The sequence below is a fragment of the Balaenoptera musculus genome, chromosome 14 (assembly GCF_009873245.2).
Source record: "Balaenoptera musculus isolate JJ_BM4_2016_0621 chromosome 14, mBalMus1.pri.v3, whole genome shotgun sequence".
NCBI lineage: Eukaryota > Metazoa > Chordata > Mammalia > Artiodactyla > Balaenopteridae > Balaenoptera > Balaenoptera musculus.
This window is the reverse complement of record NC_045798.1, coordinates 20,215,179-20,237,653: the sequence shown is the minus strand read 5'-3', so window position 1 is coordinate 20,237,653 and position 22,475 is coordinate 20,215,179. Positions and strand designations below refer to the sequence as shown.

At 40.3% G+C, this 22,475-nt stretch overlaps 2 protein-coding genes across 2 annotated transcripts in view; one reads left to right on the top strand and one right to left on the bottom strand.

The window, feature by feature from the left end:
- Window positions 1-2,619, top strand: part of SLC5A1 (solute carrier family 5 member 1) — a 57,107-nt gene extending 54,488 nt beyond the window's left edge. Inside the window, exon 15 of the mRNA XM_036823768.1 lies at window positions 2,262-2,619. Coding sequence (XP_036679663.1) covers window positions 2,262-2,479 — 218 coding nt within the window. The 3' untranslated portion in view covers window positions 2,480-2,619. The remainder of the gene's footprint in view (window positions 1-2,261) is intronic.
- LOC118880231 (unconventional myosin-XVIIIb-like) overlaps window positions 1-22,475 on the bottom strand; it is a 55,643-nt gene that overhangs the window by 7,208 nt on the left and 25,960 nt on the right. The gene's annotated exons all lie outside the window — the stretch shown is intronic.

Sequence of the window (22,475 nt, the reverse complement as noted above, 5' to 3'; positions counted from 1 at the left end):
TGGTATTGAAAAAGGCTGCCCCTTCCTGCTTCCTTGGGGCAAGCAGGTGTGAACATGCCCCCTACTTCTCCCACCCCCCAAAATATCTCCACATTGAGTGAGAATATCACAGATTTGAAAGGAACACGGATGAGGCATATTTTGAATGTTTTAATGTGGAAGAAGAGATTAGCTCTGCACCACAGGGAAGGCTTAAGACAGATGAGTGGAAAGAACGCTTCCAATTTAACTTGAAGTATGGAGGCAGGATAGTGCAGAAACAGTGTGGTATTTGGATTTGGGGAGAACTGAGGTTGAATCCTGAATTCTCTACTTACTACCCTGGGCAAGAGATTCCATTTTTTTAAAGCTCAAGTTCCTCACAATAGTATTCTAAATGATAGGCTACACTTCATAGCACTGTTGGAAACATTGAATAAGATAATCCTCCACTATAAGAATTGGCTATAGTTATCACCGTCATTACTGATACTTAAGGAAGAGTTTTCTGTGTTTGTCTGGAAAGGGGTGGGCAGCTAGTATGCTTCCAACAGGGATGCCATAGAGGAGACTCCTACACTGACTAGAGAACCGGCTTAGTGACTTCTGAGGTTCCTGGCAGCACTTGAATTCTGTTGTTTCTTGATGAGCTCATGGTGAAATCAGACTGAACATCCTGCCCTATTAAAGTTCAATAAATGAAGATTTCTTGAGGGCTTTTGCAGGCAATAGGTGTGACCCTCAACATTCTCTGAGAAATGGCAACATGAGGAAACTTGCAGCTGCATCATCATTATCCCCATATCATCACCACCAGCACCATTGTCATCATGACTGATATTGATATGATCATAACATATTTTAATTATGAATACTTTAGGGATTCCTTTTAGCACTGCATCATACTTGTAAGGCATATAATGCAAGTATAAGTCTTCCAATTTTACAGATGAGGAAAATGAGACATAAAGACTTTGTCAAGGCCACCCAACTTTTTATTGACCCAGATAACCAGGCATTTCTCACCTGGGCTGGTTAGTGAGCCCAACTCCTTGCTACTCCCTCCCCATTCTCCTATTTTGGTAGAGTTTACTGAAATGGAGGGGTACAAGGAGGTTTGTCTATCTTTTTTATGTGTGTGAGAGAAAAGAGAGGGAATGGAAGGGGACTAACACTTCTTAACCCCTACTACACACTGGGCACTCTCTCAGGAAATCTTATTAATGAAGAAGGTGTTATTTATCCAACTTTACATATACTTGAATATGAGAGGTGAATTAAGACGGCCATAAAGTGGATTGACATATATACACTAATATGTATAAAATGGATAACTAATAAGAACCTGCTGTATAAAAAAATAAATAAAATAAAATTCAAAAATTCAAAAAAAAAGCAAAAAAAAAAAAAAAAAAAAAAAGAAGGCCATAAAGCTGGGTTTTGGTTCCAGTTCTGACACATATATGTGCTTGACCACTGAGGTTCTTTCCAATTCAGTAAGTCTGTGATTCTTAGAACTGGGAAAGTGGAGAGCAGTGGTCCCTGACCATGGTGCTGAAAACACAGTGGGCTTGATTTTGTATCTAGTGAGTCACAAACCTGAGATTCTAACCCAGGTCTGCCTACCTCTAATGCCACACCTGGGCTCAGAGGACAGAATTAGTTCCCTTGGTGGGCATCCACTTTGAATGGCAAGGTCGGTTGAATGGTTCGACTCAGCAGTATCAGATCTTAAGCCCTGGAAATGTTGATCACCGCTGCCTTGTATCAGGGACTATTCAGATCAATCCTTACCACATGGCTGGATCTGTTGTGAAGCCTTGGAGTTTCCAGGTGTAGCCAGTGCACTCCTGAGTCATGCCAATCTCATTGCTTTTCAGTGATATAGCAAACAGACATGAGTTTCTGTGTTTGGGAGGTGGGTTTTCCATGTTCTTCATACGTCACAGTCCCCAGCCAATTGTTAACATTTCTCTCTCATAAACTATTATTTCCTGTTTGATTCTCACTGTTCTAAATCAAAATGTATTTACATTGCGCCCAACAGAGATAAAACGTAGGCAAGCTGATCATAAGGATGTAGAATCCATCTATTAACATCATCTTATAATTATGTTTATACAAACATAAATTTGTACCATTTTCATTCCTGCAAACAAGAAAACTGGGAAATGTCTGCAAAATGGCAGATCTTTCATGGAATGGCATCTCCCCTGGAAACCTTTTCTGGTGCCTCCTGCTTCTGTATCCAACAATCCTTTTATGCCTTTCCCCTGACACAGAAGTTCCTGAGGAGAAAAAAGGATGCTTCAGGCGGGCCTATGACCTGTTTTGTGGTCTGGACCAGCAGAAGGGCCCCAAAATGACAAAGGAAGAGGAGGCAGCCATGAAGCTGAAGATGACAGACACCTCGGAGAAGCCTTTGTGGCGGACGATAGTGAACATCAATGGCATTATCCTGCTGACTGTGGCCATCTTCTGCCATGCATATTTTGCCTGAGTCCTGCCTTCTGCTGCAGGCTGTGCTTGGGAAGGCTGGGATCTTTATTCTGTCTCCTTTTAATCCCGTTCTGCAGTGTTGAAGGCACACCAGCTAGTTGTAAATTTTGCCCAGTCGATAAATGTGTACATTTGTAATTACAGGCTAGCTAGAGAAAAATTGCTGTTTTGCTGTTTTAACTTATGTATTTGAGGCCAGTGTGATACAGTCATCTGTACATATCGGAGCTGCAGAAGGAAATTCCACTCAGTCTGATGTCTAGGAAAAGGCAGACTAAGAAACAGAAGCCCTGTGATGTATGATGCAAGTTTGTCTCAGGTAGATTCAGCACGTCAACATTGTTTGTGATCCTTGAATATTATTTTAAGAGTTGTGGTCTCCCTGGTTCCTACCACTTTCCCTAACTTCCCCCTTCATTTTTTTTTTTAAAGAAAAAACTCCCCCCTCCTCATGATATCCCTGTCAAGGTTTTCCTGGCACAGGAAAGATCAATCTGATAAACTGATGAACACGTTGAAGCTGAGGATGTGAGCTTGATGGGGTCCCTGTCCTGGGTGTTTGCTCTTTGAAGGAGGGGCCTGGACATGGCAGTACTAACGCCAAAGGGAGGGACCTAGGCTCCAGCCTCAGGCCAGTGGGGAAAGCAGATAATTCCAAGTCAAGGGGATTTTTCTGGTTTTCTTAAAAGTGTCCATTGTCAGTTCTTTGTGTTGAGATTTCATTCATTTTGGCATTTCCTGTGCCTGGACTGTCTTAGCCACTCAGTAATGTTTGTGGACTGAATGAATGATGTGGGTATTTGTTAATAAATGCTTGCTTTACTTTTGGTTAACCTTATGGCTGCACAGAGTACACACTCTGGTGACTATAATGAATTGGGGTGCATTTTCCAGAGGCTCCTCTTCCTCATGGTGCTGATATTGACATACAGGCTTAGTAACTGACTCAGTGTCACAAAATAGAGCACATATGCCTCTTGGGGGCATCTGTCATCTCAAAGCAGCCGCACTCTCCTGAAACACTGAAACTTTTAGCCGGAGATCCTCCTCCCTGTGAGTCCATGTGACCACAGCTCTTCCTTTATTAGGTGTCTTGATTGGTGGTCATCCATTGACCAAGTTTGGGGTGGGTGGTCTCTGTTCCAGGTGGTAGCACTCAACACTTTTACTTCTTGTTTTACCTGTTTCCTAGGGAGAAATTTTTTAAATTAAAATTAAATTTAATTAATTTATTTCTTTTAGTTCCACCTGTGGAATCTTAATAATATTGTAATATAATCCTGTGGAAGTCATGATGTTAGTATTGACTGATTTCAGGCTAGCTTAGAAAAGAGCTGAGAGTGGTTCCTTGGGTATAAAAATGGTTCGACAGGTAAAGAATGGCTTCTTCTTGTGAAAGGAAAAGAAAATATTTGATGTGCCCTCATATTCCCCTTAAGCTAGGCAGAGAACAGGGAAAAGTGGAGAATTTCACATGGCTAGTATTACTCAGAGTACTCAGTTTTGTGGGGAGTTTGTGATATTTTTGAGCTTTGAGAGGCTAAAGGAGAGGACTGAAAGCTAGAGGATGGAGCAGCATAAAGTATCTAGATTGTCCTAGATTCTGTTTCTGACCTTGTCAATGATTCACTATGTTTATTGTGGTAAATTATTTTGTCTCAACTCTGTATTTTTCTCTTTGAAAACTGGGACCTTGGTGCTCATAGCATCTACCTACCTCCTCTGGGTGTGACGAGGTAACTTTGAAAAGAGAATGAGCGATACATACATGAAAGATGCCAAGCAGATGTAATATTAAGCTGCATTTAGTCCCGTACATTAAATTTATTACTTTGGTAAAAAATAAAAACATTAAAAAACCATAACATCCTGATTTCCTGTTTTCTAGAGATTCTAGACAAATACTGACCTTGTCTGTGGTGAGCGTTTGTTGGTACAAGATATGGATTAGGAAGCAGGAGCCAGGACAGTTGAGAATAGAATCTAACAACTTGAACAATTTAACAACAAGTAGCAAAGTTTGGAGATGATTTCAACTTGAAAACCGCTAGTAAACATGAGGTGAGTAATTCTACGTTCAATGCACAATGTCCCATTAGAACAGACTGAACCACTTGGGTAACCAGGGCCCAGTAAGTGATAAACTGTACTAGAATAATTTCAGGGATGCAGGAAAGAGCTATTCTTTTCCTCAGATGGAAGGTGTGTGTTATGGTGCAGAGTGATTGCTCATTAATGCTAGTTTTTAGAACTGAAAAACCATGCCCTGTCAGGAAGAAAGCGTCTTTAAGTATGGATGACCATTTTAAAAGGAATCTCTCAAAATGAGAAGATAAAGCTCCTTCTCTGTAGAGTGATGTTGGTCCTGGGGCCTTTGACATACCTGGGAGCATTTCTTACTTCCATATAACTGAGTCAGGCATTGGTGTATATATGAAAAAATTTCTACCTCTGAAACTCACTAGAACCCACTTTTTCCTAGTACTGAAATCACCATTTCCTAAAAGATATGCTACAGCTTGTTCTGCTTCACGAAGGCAAACCTTGGGAGAAAAACATGTGTGTGCTTAGTTGCAGGAGAGAGATTTTTTTAACATTACCCCCAACTCAGCCCGAAGAGTACTCCTTCTAACCTCCAAGTTGGATTTCGGTGAACCAAGTTGTTTGAATGAGATGCCATTGCATTGATGGGTTGGTGGGGATGGAATTAGGGAGATGTGGGTGAGGTTAATGGGGCAGCATTATTTGACTGGCTCTGGAGGATTCAGGTGAGTGTTGTTCAGTCCCCGAGTTCCACATTGCATCCCTGACCCAGCCGGCTTTTTCTGTCAGAGGAGCTTCTGCTCTTCTATGAGGGCTCTTCCAAGACTCCCAGGACATGGATAATGATGCTTTCTGGTTCTAGGGCACCCCCAGCTTGAGAGAAGTTGGTCCTTGAGTGGACCTGCATTCCTAGATCACACTCAAAGACCAAATTGTCAAACTAAACACTAGATATTTCAGATTGGAGAAAATTCAAATTAGAATGCTGGTGCTTCGCTTTATTTTCTGATAGTCCAGGAGTCAAGGTGCCTGAGTCCTGGGAGCAGCAGATGCTTTCTCATTCACTCTTTGTTGAAAACCTCTGTGATCCAGCCACCCAAAGGCGTTGCCCCACCTGCCTTCCCTCACCCTCAGGCCCTATATGTATGTTCAGTTTGTGATTCTGTTTCCTTTTGCTGCATGACATCCACTTTAGATTATTTCTTCCACAGGAACCCATGACTTGGAAATCCATAAGATGCAGAACTAACTTTACCTGTGCTATAAGCTTAATTGTGTTCTCTTCTCCCACCCATTCATTTGTTAAAGTCTAACCCCCCCAGTACCTCAGAATGTGACTGTATTTGGACATAGGCTCCCTAAAATGGTAATTAAGTTAAAATGAGATTACTAGGGTGGGACCTAATCCAATATGACTGATGTTTTTATAAGAGGAGATCAGGATGCAGGTACACACAGAGGGAAGACCATGGGAAGACACAGGGAGAAGACTGCCCATCTATAAGCCAAGGAGAGGCCTCTGAAGAAACCAGCCCTGCTGACACCTTGATCTTGGACTTCCAGCCTGCAGAACTGTGAGAAAATAAATTTTTGCTGTTTAAGCCACCCAGTCTGTGGTACTTCGTTATGGCAGCCCTAGCATACTAATATAATCTGTAAGGGAATTAGATCCTGTTCTGCGTTTTCTTAGATTCTGTATTTGTCAGTTTGATAGGCATTTATCACAGGGTCAAGTATATTAACTATATTTTCCTATTTTCTGTACTTTGATACTCTGGCATTTGGAGGCCTTGCAGACTGGGGAGAGATGGCAAAGTGCTTGTTCCGGATCACATCTGTCATAAACTGACCAACCAATCATGTCTATACACCAGCCACCTCCTTATCTAACTCTCACACACCAAGGCAATATTTCCTCTGTCCTAAATCATCCCAGGGCCAGGTACTTGGCAATTAGAGACCACCTCAATAGCCCAAAGCGCACCAGAATTACTCATACCGGCCAATCCTAAGTTGTTTACCTGCCCTGCCTTGCCTTTCCTGCAGAAACCCCAATAAAGTCTGTGGCCTAGGCCTTCCTCTTGCTCCTTTCTGCCTTCTGACTGACAGTGGTGCTTCCCCCTGTGGCCCTGCATGGCATGCAGTGCCCTCCTCTCTGGGATCTGTGACTATAATAAACTTCTGCCTTTCAAGCCTGGTTCTCTTCTCTTGTGGCTGCACCAAATTCACCATACCATACCCCACACCTACATTATTAGAACAGATCCACTTCTCATAGCTGTCTCAAAGGTCTATAGGGCACCATCACACAGACTCTTGATCAGGAATTGCATTTCCATTTCCTTAAAAGACTATCTGTCTTCTTCTCAACCTTCCTTCTTCTTAACCCTCTCTTCTTCTTCACCCTCTCTTCTTCTTCTCTCTCTGTCTCCATTCTTGTCTCCTCAGTAGTCATTCACCTGGTTCAGCCATCTTGCAGACTCCATTTTTTTCTACTCAGTGAACCCAACATCACTTTTCATCATTTCTGACCCCTCTTGAAGCCAGGAACACACCTATGGCCCCACAAAGCTAAGTTGATTCAACTTGCTTCAGCAAGGGAGGCATTCAAGCAGAAGTGCAGCTTCTCACCAAATAGAGGAAGAGATAGAGTTACCATGGGATTTGGAGGAAGTGTGGAGTTTAGGGAAAATTTAGGTGAGACTGTGTTTGGCTCAAAGTAAAACAGAGAGAGTGTGTAAAGGGGTTAATATACAGGCTGGTCTAAGAAACAGGCCCAGGGTTCCTGTTATCTTGGAAATTCAAAGTTAAGATAAATGTGGAATGTTATGTCTGAAGACCCCTTCTCTGAAGCTCTGCGCCTGGGTTGGAAAGTGAGGCTGTTTCTCTGTTAGTGACCCGTGTGACTCAGAGCCATCAGGCAAGAGTGAGCTATTTCATTCTCACTGGTATCGTTTCAAATAGCCAAGCTTCTCAGTCTATGATTTTAGAGAACAAGTTTTCACACCATGTCCACGATGTTAGTTAGCACAAGCTGTTTTTACAGGCTTACATTTCTTGTCTCTCATTCTCACACCACAACTCTGACTGCTCCAGGGCCAGGGTCCTGACTTCTGAGTTCCAGTTTGTTAATATTGCACTATACTATCTACCCAAAGATATTGAAAAGGGAAATTTAACTTGTTGAAACAGAATACTTGGAAGATGGGCTAAATAGCAGAATGGACAGAACTGACCTTAGTGGATGGAAATATGAAGCCCATGAATTATCCTAAAATGTACTAAAAAGAGGTAAAGTGATAGAAACTGTGAAATAAAATTCAGAAGACGTGGACCCAGGAAGGCCAACATTCATCTCGTTGAAGTTCCAGAAAGAGAGTAGGCAGAACATGAAGTGAGGAAGTAATACAAAAAATAGCAAGCAGTTGGTAGGTAGACTATTCCAAGAATTCCTGCGAATCAACAAGGAAAAGATAGCAGGAAACTATTAGGGAAAAAGGACAAAGAATATAAAAAGTCTTCAAAGAAAAAGAAATCAGGAGGAGATCATAAAAACGATGATGTCTGCAATACGGTGGAGTAGGCCACTCCAAACTCTCATCCTCCAATAGAAACATAGAAAAATGAGCAGAATGGGGACATATGTATATGTATAACTGATTCACTTTGTTATAAAGCAGAAACTAACACACCACTGTAAAGCAATTATACTCCAGTAAAGATGTTTAAAAAAAAAGAAAGAAAAATGAGCAGAAACTGTCGGAACCAATTTTGTGAGAATTATGGAAAATGATTTATAAAAGTTTATAGCAACCAAACAAGCATGGAATCAAGGAAAAGTCACTACAAAATGGTAGGAAGACTTTGTGGCAATCTTACTGCCCTTCCCTTAACCTCTCGCTGTGTGGTGGCAGTCTTAAAGCAGCACCAGTCATAAACTGGCACTAGTCTTAAAGCAGGGGTAGCTCATGTCCCCAGCGTGGAACCATTTCCCTAGTTCCAGAGGGAGCAGAGCAGACCACGTTCACAAATTATTGTGTGTGCCCCTTCTAACCTGTCTGGGGGGCTACCTGAAGGACTGACACTAGGTGCAGCTCTGTTTCACCTAACTCTGAACTCAGACTGGAAAAGCTTGAAAACACTGCAAGCCAAACTTGCAAAGACTCTTGTGTTGTCAAAACACAACAGATTGCCTAAGGCAAAATCTGGGGAAAGTGTCTCTGGGAAATTAAGACATCCAAAAACAACCGTATATACTGGGGAATTTAGAAAGCCATATTTATGACCAGGGTAAGACACCTGCTTAGAAAAGACCTGAGAAGACCCTAAGCTTTCACTTTGGTCAGATCCAGTGCAAGCCTGGCTAGGAGTTGAAGGAGGCCCCCAGCACAGTCAATTTTAAAAGACTGGGAGAGCTTCTGTCACTCAAGGAAATCTCTATCAAAACAGCAGCTGAACAGAAGCTAAGGAACAGAGACTTCTGTGGCCACATCAATAAAGAATATGGCCATTGCAATAATAGTTTGGGGAAGTCACTAAACAAATGGACTTCTGCATCCTTCAACATCTAATAAAAGAGTAAACTCCAGGGAGAGGAAGAATTTAATTTTCAGAGTTACCACAGTATAATAGTCATATGTCCAGTTTTGTAAAAAAAAAAAAATTACAAGACATATAAAGCAACAGGCCCATTCCAAGGGAAAAAATGACAGAAACTTTCCCTGAGGAAGTCCATACTTTGAAATTATAGATAAAAGCTTTAAAACAACTGCCTTAAATATAGTCAAAGAGGTAAAGGAAAACATGGACCAAAAAAACCCCAAGACAAAACAGAACAAAAAACTAAAGGAAAATAATGTGTGACCAAAGTGAGAATATCAATTAAGTGACAGGAATTATAAAAAGAAACCAAATGAAAGTTTTGGAGCTGAAAAGCACAATAGCCAAAATAAAAATTTCACTAGAAAGGTTCAACATCACATTTGAGTGGGCAGAAGAAAGAGTCAGTAAACTTGAATTGGGACAGTTGAAACTGTCAAGTATGAGGAACAGAAAGAAAAAAGAATGAAGAAAAGTGAACAGAGAAGGGAAAAAGAGCGACATCATTGAGATAGTGAAGTAGGAGACGGCAGCCTCCAGTTCCCTCACAAAGATCAACAATTAAACAGCTATTCACAAACAAAAACAGTTTTGGAGAGCTCTGGAGTACACTTAAAAAACTTTAGCAACATGGTGGGACAAAGACCCTGAGAATAACTGCACAAAAAGGGAAGGAAGAACAGCTTCATTTTGCCTATATAAATGTATCCCCCAAAGCCAGCATTGCTCAGTGCTGAGGGATATCCCCAGCTAGAAAGAGTTTCCTCCCTGGAAAAGGCAGAGTGGGGTGAGCTACCAGCTTCCTCAGCCTTTGAGGGCACTGCATGAGTGAACCACTTTGAGTTCACCCCATCCAGAAACCAGCAGAGCTGAGCCGTGATGGCTAGGAACAATGAAGAGGCTACCAGTTTCAGCCACACTGTCGGGAAAACAGTGGTGGTTCCCAGTGACATGCTCTGCAGACCACCCCAGCAGCTTTCCCTACTGAAGAAACCAACGGCCAACATAGCTGCCTCAGACTCCTGCAGATTTCACCGGTTTTCCCCCACAGGTATCTGTGTTCGCTGATGCCAGCCACCTGAGTCTCCCCCAGCTCTCCCCCTCACCCCTGAGGGAACCCAGGACCCACACTGGCAGCCTTCTCAGTCTTCTGTGGCTGTGTGTGAGTTCAAGACACTAGCATAGTTCCCTGCAGCTGACCCCCACCTAAGTGTGTGTGCTTGGGGATAGCCCCTCCAGCTATGCACTTGCATGCCACTGGCCTGATGCCCATCACCTACCTCCATTGCCATATGTGCATCTGTTGGCAAGATCCTGCAGCTACGGAAGTGCATGCTGACAGTTAGGGCCCCCCAGATCATTGTGAGCCTGGATCGGCCCGATTTCCTATCACTAGCCTGTATCACCAGACTCCCCTGCAGCTAGCCCCTCCAGCTGTGCAACTTTATACACTTAACCTATCTCCCAACATGAGCTTCTACTTCCATGTGACTGTGGCAAGACCTAGCAGCCATGGTAGAGTATGCTGGTAGTCAGGGCCCTGCCTGGATTTTACTTTTAATATAAATGGATTAAATTTGCCAATCAAAAGGCACAGAATGGCTGAATGGACTAAAAAAAGACCCAACTATATGCTGCCTACAGGAGACTCACTTTAACTTCAAGGACACACATAGGCTCAAAGTGAAGGGATGGGAAAAGGTATTCCATGCAAATGGGAATCAAAATGGAGCAGCTATATTTATATCAGACAACTAGATTTCAAGTCAAAAACCATGACAAGATAAAAAGAGGGTCACTATATAATGATAAATGGGTAAATTCATCAAAAAGACATAACAATTGTAAATACATATACTCCCAACATCAGAGTGCCTAAATATATTAAGCAAATACTAACAGATCTGAAGGAGTAACAGACAGTAATACAGTAATAGTAGAGGAATTCAGCATCCCACTTTCAACAATGGATAGGTCATCCAGACCAGAAATCAGTAAGGAAACACTGTACTTGAACAATGGTTTAGACCAAATGTACTTAACAGACAGATATAGAACATTCCATCCAACAGCAGCAGAATACCCATTCTTCTCAAGCACATATGGAACATTCTCCAGGATAGATCATGCTAGGTCAAAAACAAGTTTCAGCAAATTTAAAAATATTGAGATTATACCAAATATATTTTCTGACCACAGTGGTATGAAACTAGAAATCAATAACAGGAGTAAAATTGGAAAACTCACAAATATGTGGAAATTAAATAACATACTCCTAAGCAACCAATGGGTCAAAGATGAAATCAAAATGGAAATTGAAAAATCTTAAAACAAATAAAAATGGAAACACACACCAAAACTAATGGGATGCAGCAAAAGCAGTGCTAAGAGGGAAGTTTATAGCAATAAATGCTTACATTAAAAAAGGAAATATTTCAAATAAACAACCTAACCTTATACCTCAAGCAACTACAAGAACAAACTAAGAACCAAACAACAAACTAAGCCCAAAGTTAGCAGAAGGAAGGCAGTGACAAAGATCAGAGCAGAAATAAATGAAATAGGGAATAGAAAAACAGTAGAAAATATCAACAGAATTGTGTTGTGTTTTTTGAAAAGGTAAACAAAATTGACAAATCTTTAGCTAAACTTACCAAGAAAAAAAAGAGAGAGGACTCAAATAAATAAAATGATAACTGAAACAGGAGACATTACACCTGATGCCACAGAAATACAAAGGATTATACAAGAATACTATGAACAATTATACACTAACAAATTGGACAACCTAGAAAAAATAGATAAATTCCTAGAAACATACAACCTACTAAGGATGAGTTATTTGTTATTGGTAACAAGTAAAAAGATTGAATGATAACAAGTAAGGAAATTGAATCTGTAATCAAAAACCTCTCAACAAAGAAAGGCCCAGGATCAGATGGCTTTACAGGTGAATTTCACCAAACATTTAAAGAAGAATTAATGCCAATTCTTCTGAAACTCTTACAAAAAATTAAAGAGAAGGGAACACTCCCAAACTCATTTTAAGAGGTCAGCATTACCCAGGCACCAAAGCCAGATAAAGATACTACAAGAAAAGAAAAATACAGGCTAATATTCTTGATGAACATAATATGCAAAAATTCTCAACAAAATATTCCATACTAGCACACCAAACTCAACAGCACATTAAAAGGATCATACACATGATCAAATGGATTTATCCCTGTGATGCATATGTTTCAACATATACAAACCAGCTTTCTGCCCATGGACAGCGCAGAGTAAGCATAGTTAAAGTCCTCCCCCACCCCACTCCACTGCCATCATGTCTTAAGACAGAGTCTCCCAAAGAGCCCAAACTGCTGCAGAAGCTCTTCACTGGAGGTTTGAGCTTTGAAACAACTGATGAGAGTCTGAGGAGCCATTCTGAGCAATGCGGAACGCTCACAGACTGTGTGGTAATGAGGGATCCAAACACCAAGTGCTCCAGAGGCTTCGGGTTTGCCACATATGCCGCTGTGGAGGAGGTGGACGCAGCCATGAATTCAAGGCCACACAATGTGGATGGAAGAGTTGTGGAACCAAAGAGGGCTGTCTCAAGAGAAGATTCTCAAAGACCTGGTGCCCACTTACTGTGAAAAAGATTTTTGTTGGTGGCATTAAAGAAGACACTGAAGAATATCACCTAAGAGATTATTTTGAACAGTATGGGAAAATTAAAGTGATTGAAATCATGATTGACTGAGGCAGTGGCAAAAAGAGAGGCTTTGCTTTTGTAACCTTTGACGATCATGACTCTGTAGACAAGACTGTCATTCAGAAATAACACACTGTGAATGGTCACAATTGTGAAGTAAGGAAAGCCCTATCTAAGCAAGAGATAGCTAGTGCTTCATCCAGCCAAAGAGGTCGAAGTGGTTCTGGAAACTTCAGTGTTGGTCGTCGAGGTGGTTTTGGTGGGAATAATAACTTTGGTCGTGGAGGAAACTTCAGTGGTCGAGGTGGCTTTGCTGGCAGCTGTGGTGGTGGTGGATATGGTGGCAGTGGGGATGCTTTGTATGCATATTTTTATATGATTATGATATTTTCCCTTCATTCTATTAATGTGGTGTATCACATTTATTTGTTTGCTTGTTTGGAAAGGAAGAAGTAAAAATGTCTCTTTGCTGATGACATGATCTTGTATATAGAAAATCCAAAAGACTTCACCAAAAAACTGTTAGACCTAATAAATGAATTCAGTAAAGCTTCAGGTTACAAAACTAAAGAATGAAAATCAGTTGCATTTGTACACACCAACAATGAACTATGTGAAAAAGAAATAAAGAAAGCAATCCCTTTTACAATAGCATCAAAACCAATAAAATACTTAGAAATAAATTTACCCATGGGAGTGAAAAATCGATATGCCAAAAACTGTAAGACATTGATGAAAGAAATTGAAGATGACACAAATAAATGGAAAGGTATCCTGTATTCATGGAGTGGAAGAGTTAGCATTTTGAAAATGTCCATACTACCCAAAGCCATCTATAGGTTTGCTGCAATCCCTATCAAAATTCTGATGACATTTTTCACATCAATAGAAAAAGACAATGCTAAAATTCATATGGAATTACAAAAGACCCCAAATAGCCAAACAATTTTGAAAAACAAAAATAACCAATCTTGAGGCATCACATTTCCGGATTTCAAGCTCTATATATTACAAAGCTATAGTAATTAAAACAGTATAGTGCTGGTTAAAAACAGACACATAGACCTATGGAAAATGATCAGGAGTCCAGAAATAAACCCATATATATATGGTCAACTAATATCTGACAAGGGAGCCAAGAACACTCAATGGGGGAAACGATAGTCCCTTCAATAAGTGGTGTTGGGAAAACTGGATATCCACATGGAAAAGAATGAAATTGGACCCCTATCTTACGCCACTCACGAAAACTAACTCAAAATGGATTAAGACTTAAACATAAGACCTGAAACCATAAAACTCCTAGAAGAAAATGGAAAAAGCTCCTTCACGTTGGTCTTGGTAACTTTTTGGGGGGCTATGATATCTAAAGCACAAACAACAAAAGCAAAAGTGGGACTACATCAAACTAAAAATCTTCTGCACAGCAAAAGAAACAGTCAACAAAATGAAAAGACAACCTACAGAATGGGAGACAATATTTGCAAACTACACATCTGATAAGGGGTTAACACAGGTTTCCCCTGCTATCCAAAAGTAGAGTGTTCCTATGAAAGCTTTCATAAGGCAAAATGGAAGAAATATCTGCACTCCCATTATTCACGATAATCAAGACATGGAAACAAACTAAGACATGGAAACATCCATTGATGGATAAATGGATAAAGAAAATGTGGTGTGTATATATATGCATGTATGTATGTGTGTGTGTGTGTATATATATATACAATGGAATATTATTCAGACATAAAAAAGGAAACCCTCCTATTTGCTACAACTTGGATGGATATTGAGAGCATTATGCTAAATAAAAAAAGTCAGAGAAAGACAAATAGTGGATGATCTCACTTGTTCGCAGAATCTAAGGACATTGAACTTGTAGAAACAGAGAGTAGAATGGAGGCTGCCAGTGGTGAGGGGTGGGGGAAATGGGGAGATATTTGTCAAAGGGTACAAACTTCCAGTTATAAGATGAACAAGTTCTGGGGATTCTAATGTACAGCATGGTGACTGTAGTTAACATACTATATTGTTTAGTTGAAAGTTGCTATGAGAGTAGAGATTTAATGTTTTCTCCATAATGACAACAAAAAGGTAGTTACATGAGGTGAAGGATGTGTTAACTAATGTTACTGTGGTAAACATTATATAATATACATGTGTATCAAATAATAATATTGTACGCCTTAAACTTACACAATGTTGTATGTCAATTCTATCTCAATAAAGTTGGAAAAAAAGTTTTCAGTTTTTATGTAGTTAATTCATTATTTTTTCTCTTATGATTATTTTGTGTGTCCTCTCTACAAAGGCATCAGCTATTCCAAGGACATGAAGATATTCTTTTATAATTTTTCTAGAATCCTTATGATTTTAGCATTTATATTTAGGGCTGTGACACAAATCAATTACTCTTTGCATATAATGTGAGGCAAAGTTCAATATTTCCAAACAGTAATTCAGTGATTCATTTAAAGAAAAAAATCTTTATTAACTCAATAAAAATTTTGGTAAAATTTAGCACCTGTTTGTGATTTTAAAACCACCTCTTAGTAAATTAGGAGTTAAAAGGAACTTCCTAGACTTATACCACAGAAGTCCACCCACTGGAGTGAAGCTTCTGAGCCCCACGTCAGGCTTCCCAACCTGGGTGTCCGGCAACGGGAGGAGGAATTCCTAGAGAATCAGACTTTGAAGCCTAGTGGGAATTGATTGCAGGACTTCGACAGGACTGGGGAAAACAGAGACCCCACTCTTGGAGGGTACACACAAAGTAGTGTGCGCATCAGGACCCAGGGGAAGGAGCAGTGACCCTGGGGGAGACTGAACCAGACCTACCTGCTGGTGTTGGGGGGTCTCTTGCAGAGGCGGGGGGTGGCTCTGTTTCACTGTGGGGACAAGGACTCTGGCAGCGGAGGTTCTGGGAAGTGCTCCTTGGCGTGAGCCCTCCCAGAGTCTGCCATTAACCCCACCAAAGAGCCCAGGTAGGCTCCAGTGTTGGGTTGCCTCAGGCAAAACAACCAACAGGGAGGGAACCCAGCCCCACCCATCAACAGTCAAGTGGATTAAAGTTTTACTGAGCTCTGACCGCCACAGCAACAGTCAGCTCTACCCACCACCAGAGCCTCCCATCAAGCCTCTTAGATAGCCTCAACCACCAGAGGGCAGACAGCAGAAGCAAGAAAAACTACAATCCTGCAGCCTGTGGACCAAAAACCACAGTTACAGAAAGATAGAGAAGATGAAAAGGCAGAGGGCTATGTACCAGATGAAGGAACAAGAAAAAACCCCAGAAAAACAACTAAATGAAGTGGAGATAGGCAACCTTCCAGAAAAAGAATTCAGAATAATGATAGTGAAGATGATCCAGGACCTCGGAATAAGAATGGAGGCAAAGATTGAGAAGATGCAAGAAATGATTAACAAAGACCTAGAAGAATTAAAGAACAAACAAACAGAGATGACCAATACAATAACTGAAATGAAAACTACACTAGAAGGAATCAATAGCAGAATAACTGAGGCAGAAGAACGGATAAGTGACCTGGAAGACAGAATGGTGGAATTCACTGCTGCGGAACAGACTAAAGAAAAAAGAATGAAAAGAAATGAAGACAGCCTAAGAGACCTCTGGGACAACATTAAACGCAACAACATTCGCATTATAGGGGTCCCAGAAGGTGAAGAGAGAGAGAAAGGACCAGAGAAAATATTTGAAGAGATTATAGTTGAAAACTTCCCTAACATGGGAAAGGAAATAGCCACCCAAGTCCAGGAAGCGCAGAGAGTCCCATATAGGATAAACCCAAGGAGAAACACGCCGAGACACATAGTAATCAAACTGGCAAAAATTAAAGACAAAGAAAAATTATTGAAAGCAGCAAGGGAAAAACGACAAATAACATACAAGGGAACTCCCATAAGGTTAACAGCTGATTTCTCAGCAGAAACTCTGCAAGCCAGAAGGGAGTGGCATGATATACTTAAAGTGATGAAAGGGAAGAACCTACAACCAAGATTACTCTACCCGGCAAGGATCTCATTTAGATTTGATGGAGAAATCAAAAGCTTTACAGACAAGCAAAAGCTAAGAGAATTCAGCACCACCAAACCAGCTCTACAACAAATGCTAAAGGAACTTCTCTAAGTGGGAAACACAAGAGAAGAAAAGGACCTACAAAAACAAACCCAAAACAATTAAGAAAATGGTCATAGGAACATACATATCGATAATTACCTTAAACGTGAATGGATTAAATGCCCCAACCAAAAGACATGGACTGGCTGAATGGATACAAAAACAAGACCCATATATATGCTGTCTACAAGAGACCCACTTTAGACCTAGGGACACATACAGACTGAAAGTGAGGGGATGGAAAAAGATATTCCATGCAAATGGAAATCAAAAGAAAGCTGGAGTAGCTATACTCATATCAGATAAAATAGACTTTAAAATAAAGAATGTTATAAGAGACAAGGAAGGACACTACATAATGATCCAGGGATCAATCCAAGAAGAAGATATAACAATTATAAATATATATGCACCCAACATAGGAGCACCTCAATACATAAGGCAACTGCTAACAGCTATAAAAGAGGAAATCGACAGTAACACAGTAATAGTGGGGGACTTTAACACCTCACTTACACCAATGGACAAATCATCCAAAATGAAAATAAATAAGGAAACAGAAGCTTTAAATGACACAATAGACCAGATAGATTTAATTGATATATATAGGACATTCCATCCAAAAACAGCAGATTACACGTTCTTCTCAAGTGCGCACGGAACATTCTCCAGGATAGATCACATCTTGGGTCACAAATCAAGCCTCAGTAAATTTAAGAAAATTGAAATCATATCAAGCATCTTTTCTGACCACAACGCTATGAGATTAGAAATGAATTACAGGGAAAAAAAAGTAAAAAACACAAACACATGGAGGCTAAACAATACGTTACTAAATAACCAAGAGATCACTGAAGAAATCAAAGAGGAAATAAAAAAATACCTAGAGACAAATGACAATGAAAACACGACGACCCAAAACCTATGGGATGCAGCAAAAGCAGTTCTAAGAGGGAAGTTTATAGCTATACAAGCCTACCTAAAGAAACAAGAAAAATCTCAAGTAAACAATCTAACCTTACACCTAAAGGAACTAGAGAAAGAAGAACAAACAAAACCCAAAGTTAGCAGAAGGAAAGAAATCATAAAGATCAGAGCAGAAATAAATGAAAAAGAAACAAAGAAAACAATAGCAAAGATCAATAAAACTAAAAGTTGGTTCTTTGAGAAGATAAACAAAATTGATAAGCCATTAGCCAGACTCATCAAGAAAAAGAGGGAGAGGACTCAAATCAATAAAATCAGAAATGAAAAAGGAGAAGTTACAACAGACACCACAGAAATACAAAGCATCCTAAGAGACTACTACAAGCAACTTTATGCCAATAAAATGGACAACCTGGAAGAAATGGACAAATTCTTAGAAAGGTATAACCTTCCAAGACTGAACCAGGAAGAAACAGAAAATATGAACAGACCAATCACAAGTAATGAAGTTGAAACTGTGATTAAAAATCTTCCAACAAACAAAAGTCCAGGACCAGATGGCTTCACAGGTGAATTCTATCAAACATTTAGAGAAGAGCTAACACCCATCCTTCTCAAACTCTTCCAAAAAATTGCAGAGGAAGGAACACTCCCAAACTCATTCTATGAGGCCACCATCACCCTGATACCAAAACCAGACAAAGACACTACAAAAAAAGAAAATTACAGACCAATTTCACTGATGAATATAGATGCAAAAATCCTCAACAAAATACTAGCAAACAGAATCCAACAACACATTAAAAGGATCATACACCACGATCAAGTGGGATTTATCCCAGGGATGCAAGGATTCTTCAATATACGCAAATCAATCAATGTGATACACCATATTAACAAATTGAAGAATAAAAACCATATGATCATCTCAATAGATGCAGAAAAAGCTTTTGACAAAATTCAACACCCATTTCTGATAAAAACTCTCCAGAAAGTGGGCGTAGAGGGAACCTACCTCAACATAATAAAGGTCATATATGACAAACCCACAGCAAACATCATTCTCAATGGTGAAAAACTGAAAGCATTTCCTCTAAGATCAGGAACGAGACAAGGATGTCCACTCTCACCACTATTATTCAACATAGTTCTGGAAGTCCTAGCCATGGCAATCAGAGAAGAAAAAGAAATAAAAGGAATACAAATTGGAAAAGAAGAAGTAAAACTGTCACTGTTTGTGGATGACATGATACTATACATAGAGAATCCTAAAACTGCCACCAGAAAACTGCTAGAGCTAATTAATGAATATGGTAAAGTTGCAGGATACAAAATTAATGCACAGAAACCTCTTGCATTCCTATACACTAATGATGAAAAATCTGAAAGAGAAATTATGGAAACACTCCCATTTACCATTGCAACAAAAAGAATAAAATACCTAGGAATAAACCTACCTAGGGAGACAAAAGACCTGTATGCAGAAAACTATAAGACACTGATGAAAGAAATTAAAGATGATACCAACAGATGGAGAGATATACCATGTTCTTGGATTGGAAGAATCAACATTGTGAAAATGAGTATACTACCCAAAGCAATCTACAGATTCAATGCAATCCCTATCAAATTACCAATGGCATTTTTTACGGAGCTAGAACAAATCATCTTAAAATTTGTATGGAGACACAAAAGACCCCGAATAGCCAAAGCAGTCTTGAGGCAAAAAAATGGAGCTGGAGGAATCAGACTCCCTGACTTCAGACTATACTACAAAGCTACAGTAATCAAGACAATATGGTACTGGCACAAAAACAGAAACATAGATCAATGGAACAAGATAGAAAGCCCAGAGATTAACCCATGCACCTATGGTCAACTAATCTATGACAAAGGAGGCAAAGATATACAATGCAGAAAAGACAGTCTCTTCAATAAGTGGTGCTGGGAAAACTGGACAGCTACATGTAAAAGAATGAAATTAGAATACTCCCTAACACCATACACAAAAATAAACTGAAAATGGATTAGAGACCTAAATATAAGACTGGACACTATAAATCTCTTAGAGGAAAACGTAGGAAGAACACTCTTTGACATAAATCACAGCAAGATCTTTTTTGATCCACCTCCTAGAGTAATGGAAATAAAAACAAAAATAAACAAGTGGGACCTAATGAAATTTCAAAGCTTTTGCACAGCAAAGGAAACCATAAACAAGACGAAAAGACAACCCTCAGAATGGGAGAAAGTATTTGCAAATGAATCAACGGACAAAGGATTAATCTCCAAAATATATAAACAGCTCATTCAGCTCAATATTAAAGAAACAAACACCCCAATCCAAAAATGGGCAGAAGACCTAAATAGACATTTCTCCAAAGAAGACATACAGACGGCCACGAAGCACATGAAAAGATGCTCAACATCACTAATTATTAGAGAAATGCAAATCAAAACTACAATGAGGTACCACCTCACTCCTGTTAGAATGGGCATCATCAGAAAATCTACAAACAACAAATGCTGGAGAGGGTGTGGAGAAAAGGGAAACCTCTTGCACTGTTGGTGGGAATGTAAATTGATACAGCCACTATGGAGAACAATATGGAGGTTCCTTAAAAAACTAAAAATAGAATTACCATATGACCCAGCAATCCCACTACTTGGCGTATACCCAGAGAAAACCGTAATTCAAAAAGACACATGCACCCGAATGTTCATTGCAGCACTATTTACAATAGCCAGGTCATGGAAGCAACCTAAATGCCCATCAACAGACGAATGGATAAAGAAGTTGTGGTACATATATACAATGGAATATTACTCAGCCATAAAAAGGAACGAAATTGAGTCATTTTTTGAGACGTGGATGGATCTAGAGACTGTCATACAGAGTGAAGTAAGTCAGAAAGAGAAAAACAAATATCGTATATTAATGCATGTATGTGGAACCTAGAAAAATGGTACAGATGAGCCAGTTTGCAGGGCAGAAGTTGAGACACAGATGTAGAGAATGGACATATGGACACCAAGGGGGGAAAACTGCGGTGGGGTGGGGATGGTGGTGTGCTGAATTGGGCGATTGGGATTGACATGTATACACTGATGTGTATAAAATTGATGCCTAATAAGAACCTGCAGTATAAAAAAACAAACAAAACAACTAATACTAAACTTTCATTGGGTTATTTGTATGGAAATATGTTAATATAAATGTTTCAGACATTACATAAAAAAAAAAAAAAGGCACAAGAGAGGTACAAGTGCTTTTGAAACCATCAAACGCGAAACCAATATTAGTGGTGGTTGTCGTTACTGCTGAAACAGTTCAAAAATCCTAAGTCCAGTTATAAGGTCTGAAATCTCCCCACAGGGACTGATATTGGTCTTTAAAAATAGGATCAGGACTTTCAAAATAAGTTAAGGAAGCTGGGTGCGCTGGGAGGAGAGCATCGTTTTTATGAAAAAAAAAAAACAAAAAACCCTTATTAATGGAAATGATTCTTAACATATTTCAAAATGATCTGTTATGACACAAAGCAAAGACATTTATATATGACTTTGAAATTCTTAATAGCTGATTTTAGAGCAACCTATTATGAAATCTTCCAAAGCAGAATATATAATAAGTAAATCATCAAGCAGGCCTCTCAGGCAGACTGACAGCAGCTCCTCTTAAAATAATTTATCAGGTGGTGTGGGGGGAGGCTGGGAGGAATTATTGCCATAATCATGTACTAATAAAATATTTATAAATGTGCCTTTCTCTTTTATCATTACAGGCAGCTACAGGTATGAGTCCCGAGCCCCCATCAGAGGGGGTGCCCCAGGAGCCTCAGGAGAAGAAAGTCAGGCATCGAACTTCTCTGGTGACAGGTCAATAGACTGGGGGCTCCCTTAGCCTCTGTTTTGTCACATCCGAGGCAGAGAGGGTTCAAGAGTGACAATGGAAATCGGAAGGTAGGTCCCAACCACCCTGTTCTCTCCCTAGGCTTTGCTGAGTGCCAGGAGGGAACAACACTATTCGAGTTGAGCAAAGCAGAGAGGCATGTGGCTGTGACACCCTGGGAGAGTCACCTAACCCAGGCTCAACAGCACAATCTACCGAGGGACCGCCTGGGGCCAGAAGCATGGATGAGCTGTCCACCACCCCTCGCCCGGGCCATTCCGTACATACCACCCCACACGTGTCCCTGGCCTGTCACTACAGGTGCCTGTCTGCGCCTCTCTGCTTCCCTGGCTGCCGCACATGCTCAGCTCATGCATGGGGCAGGCTGGAAGGGCAGGGGGGAATGCTCCCCAGGAGCAACCTTCAACCAGGGAGAAGCAGGAGGCGGTAGATCAATATCCCGGCTCCCTCGTCCCTCGGGTAATACACGATGAGGAGGCATGTTCTTCAGAGTCTCCCAGAGGTCCCCAGAGATACTGGCCCCCCACTTCCCAGAGCTAATCCACTCCTTAAGGCTCCAGCATCACCTGCCTTTCTTCCCTCACTTCCCTACTGGTTCCTCATGATACCCCCTCCCCCAAAGCCTACATGCAATGTTTGTCTCAGGGTCTGCCTCCAGGGAAAGCAGCTTTATTCAG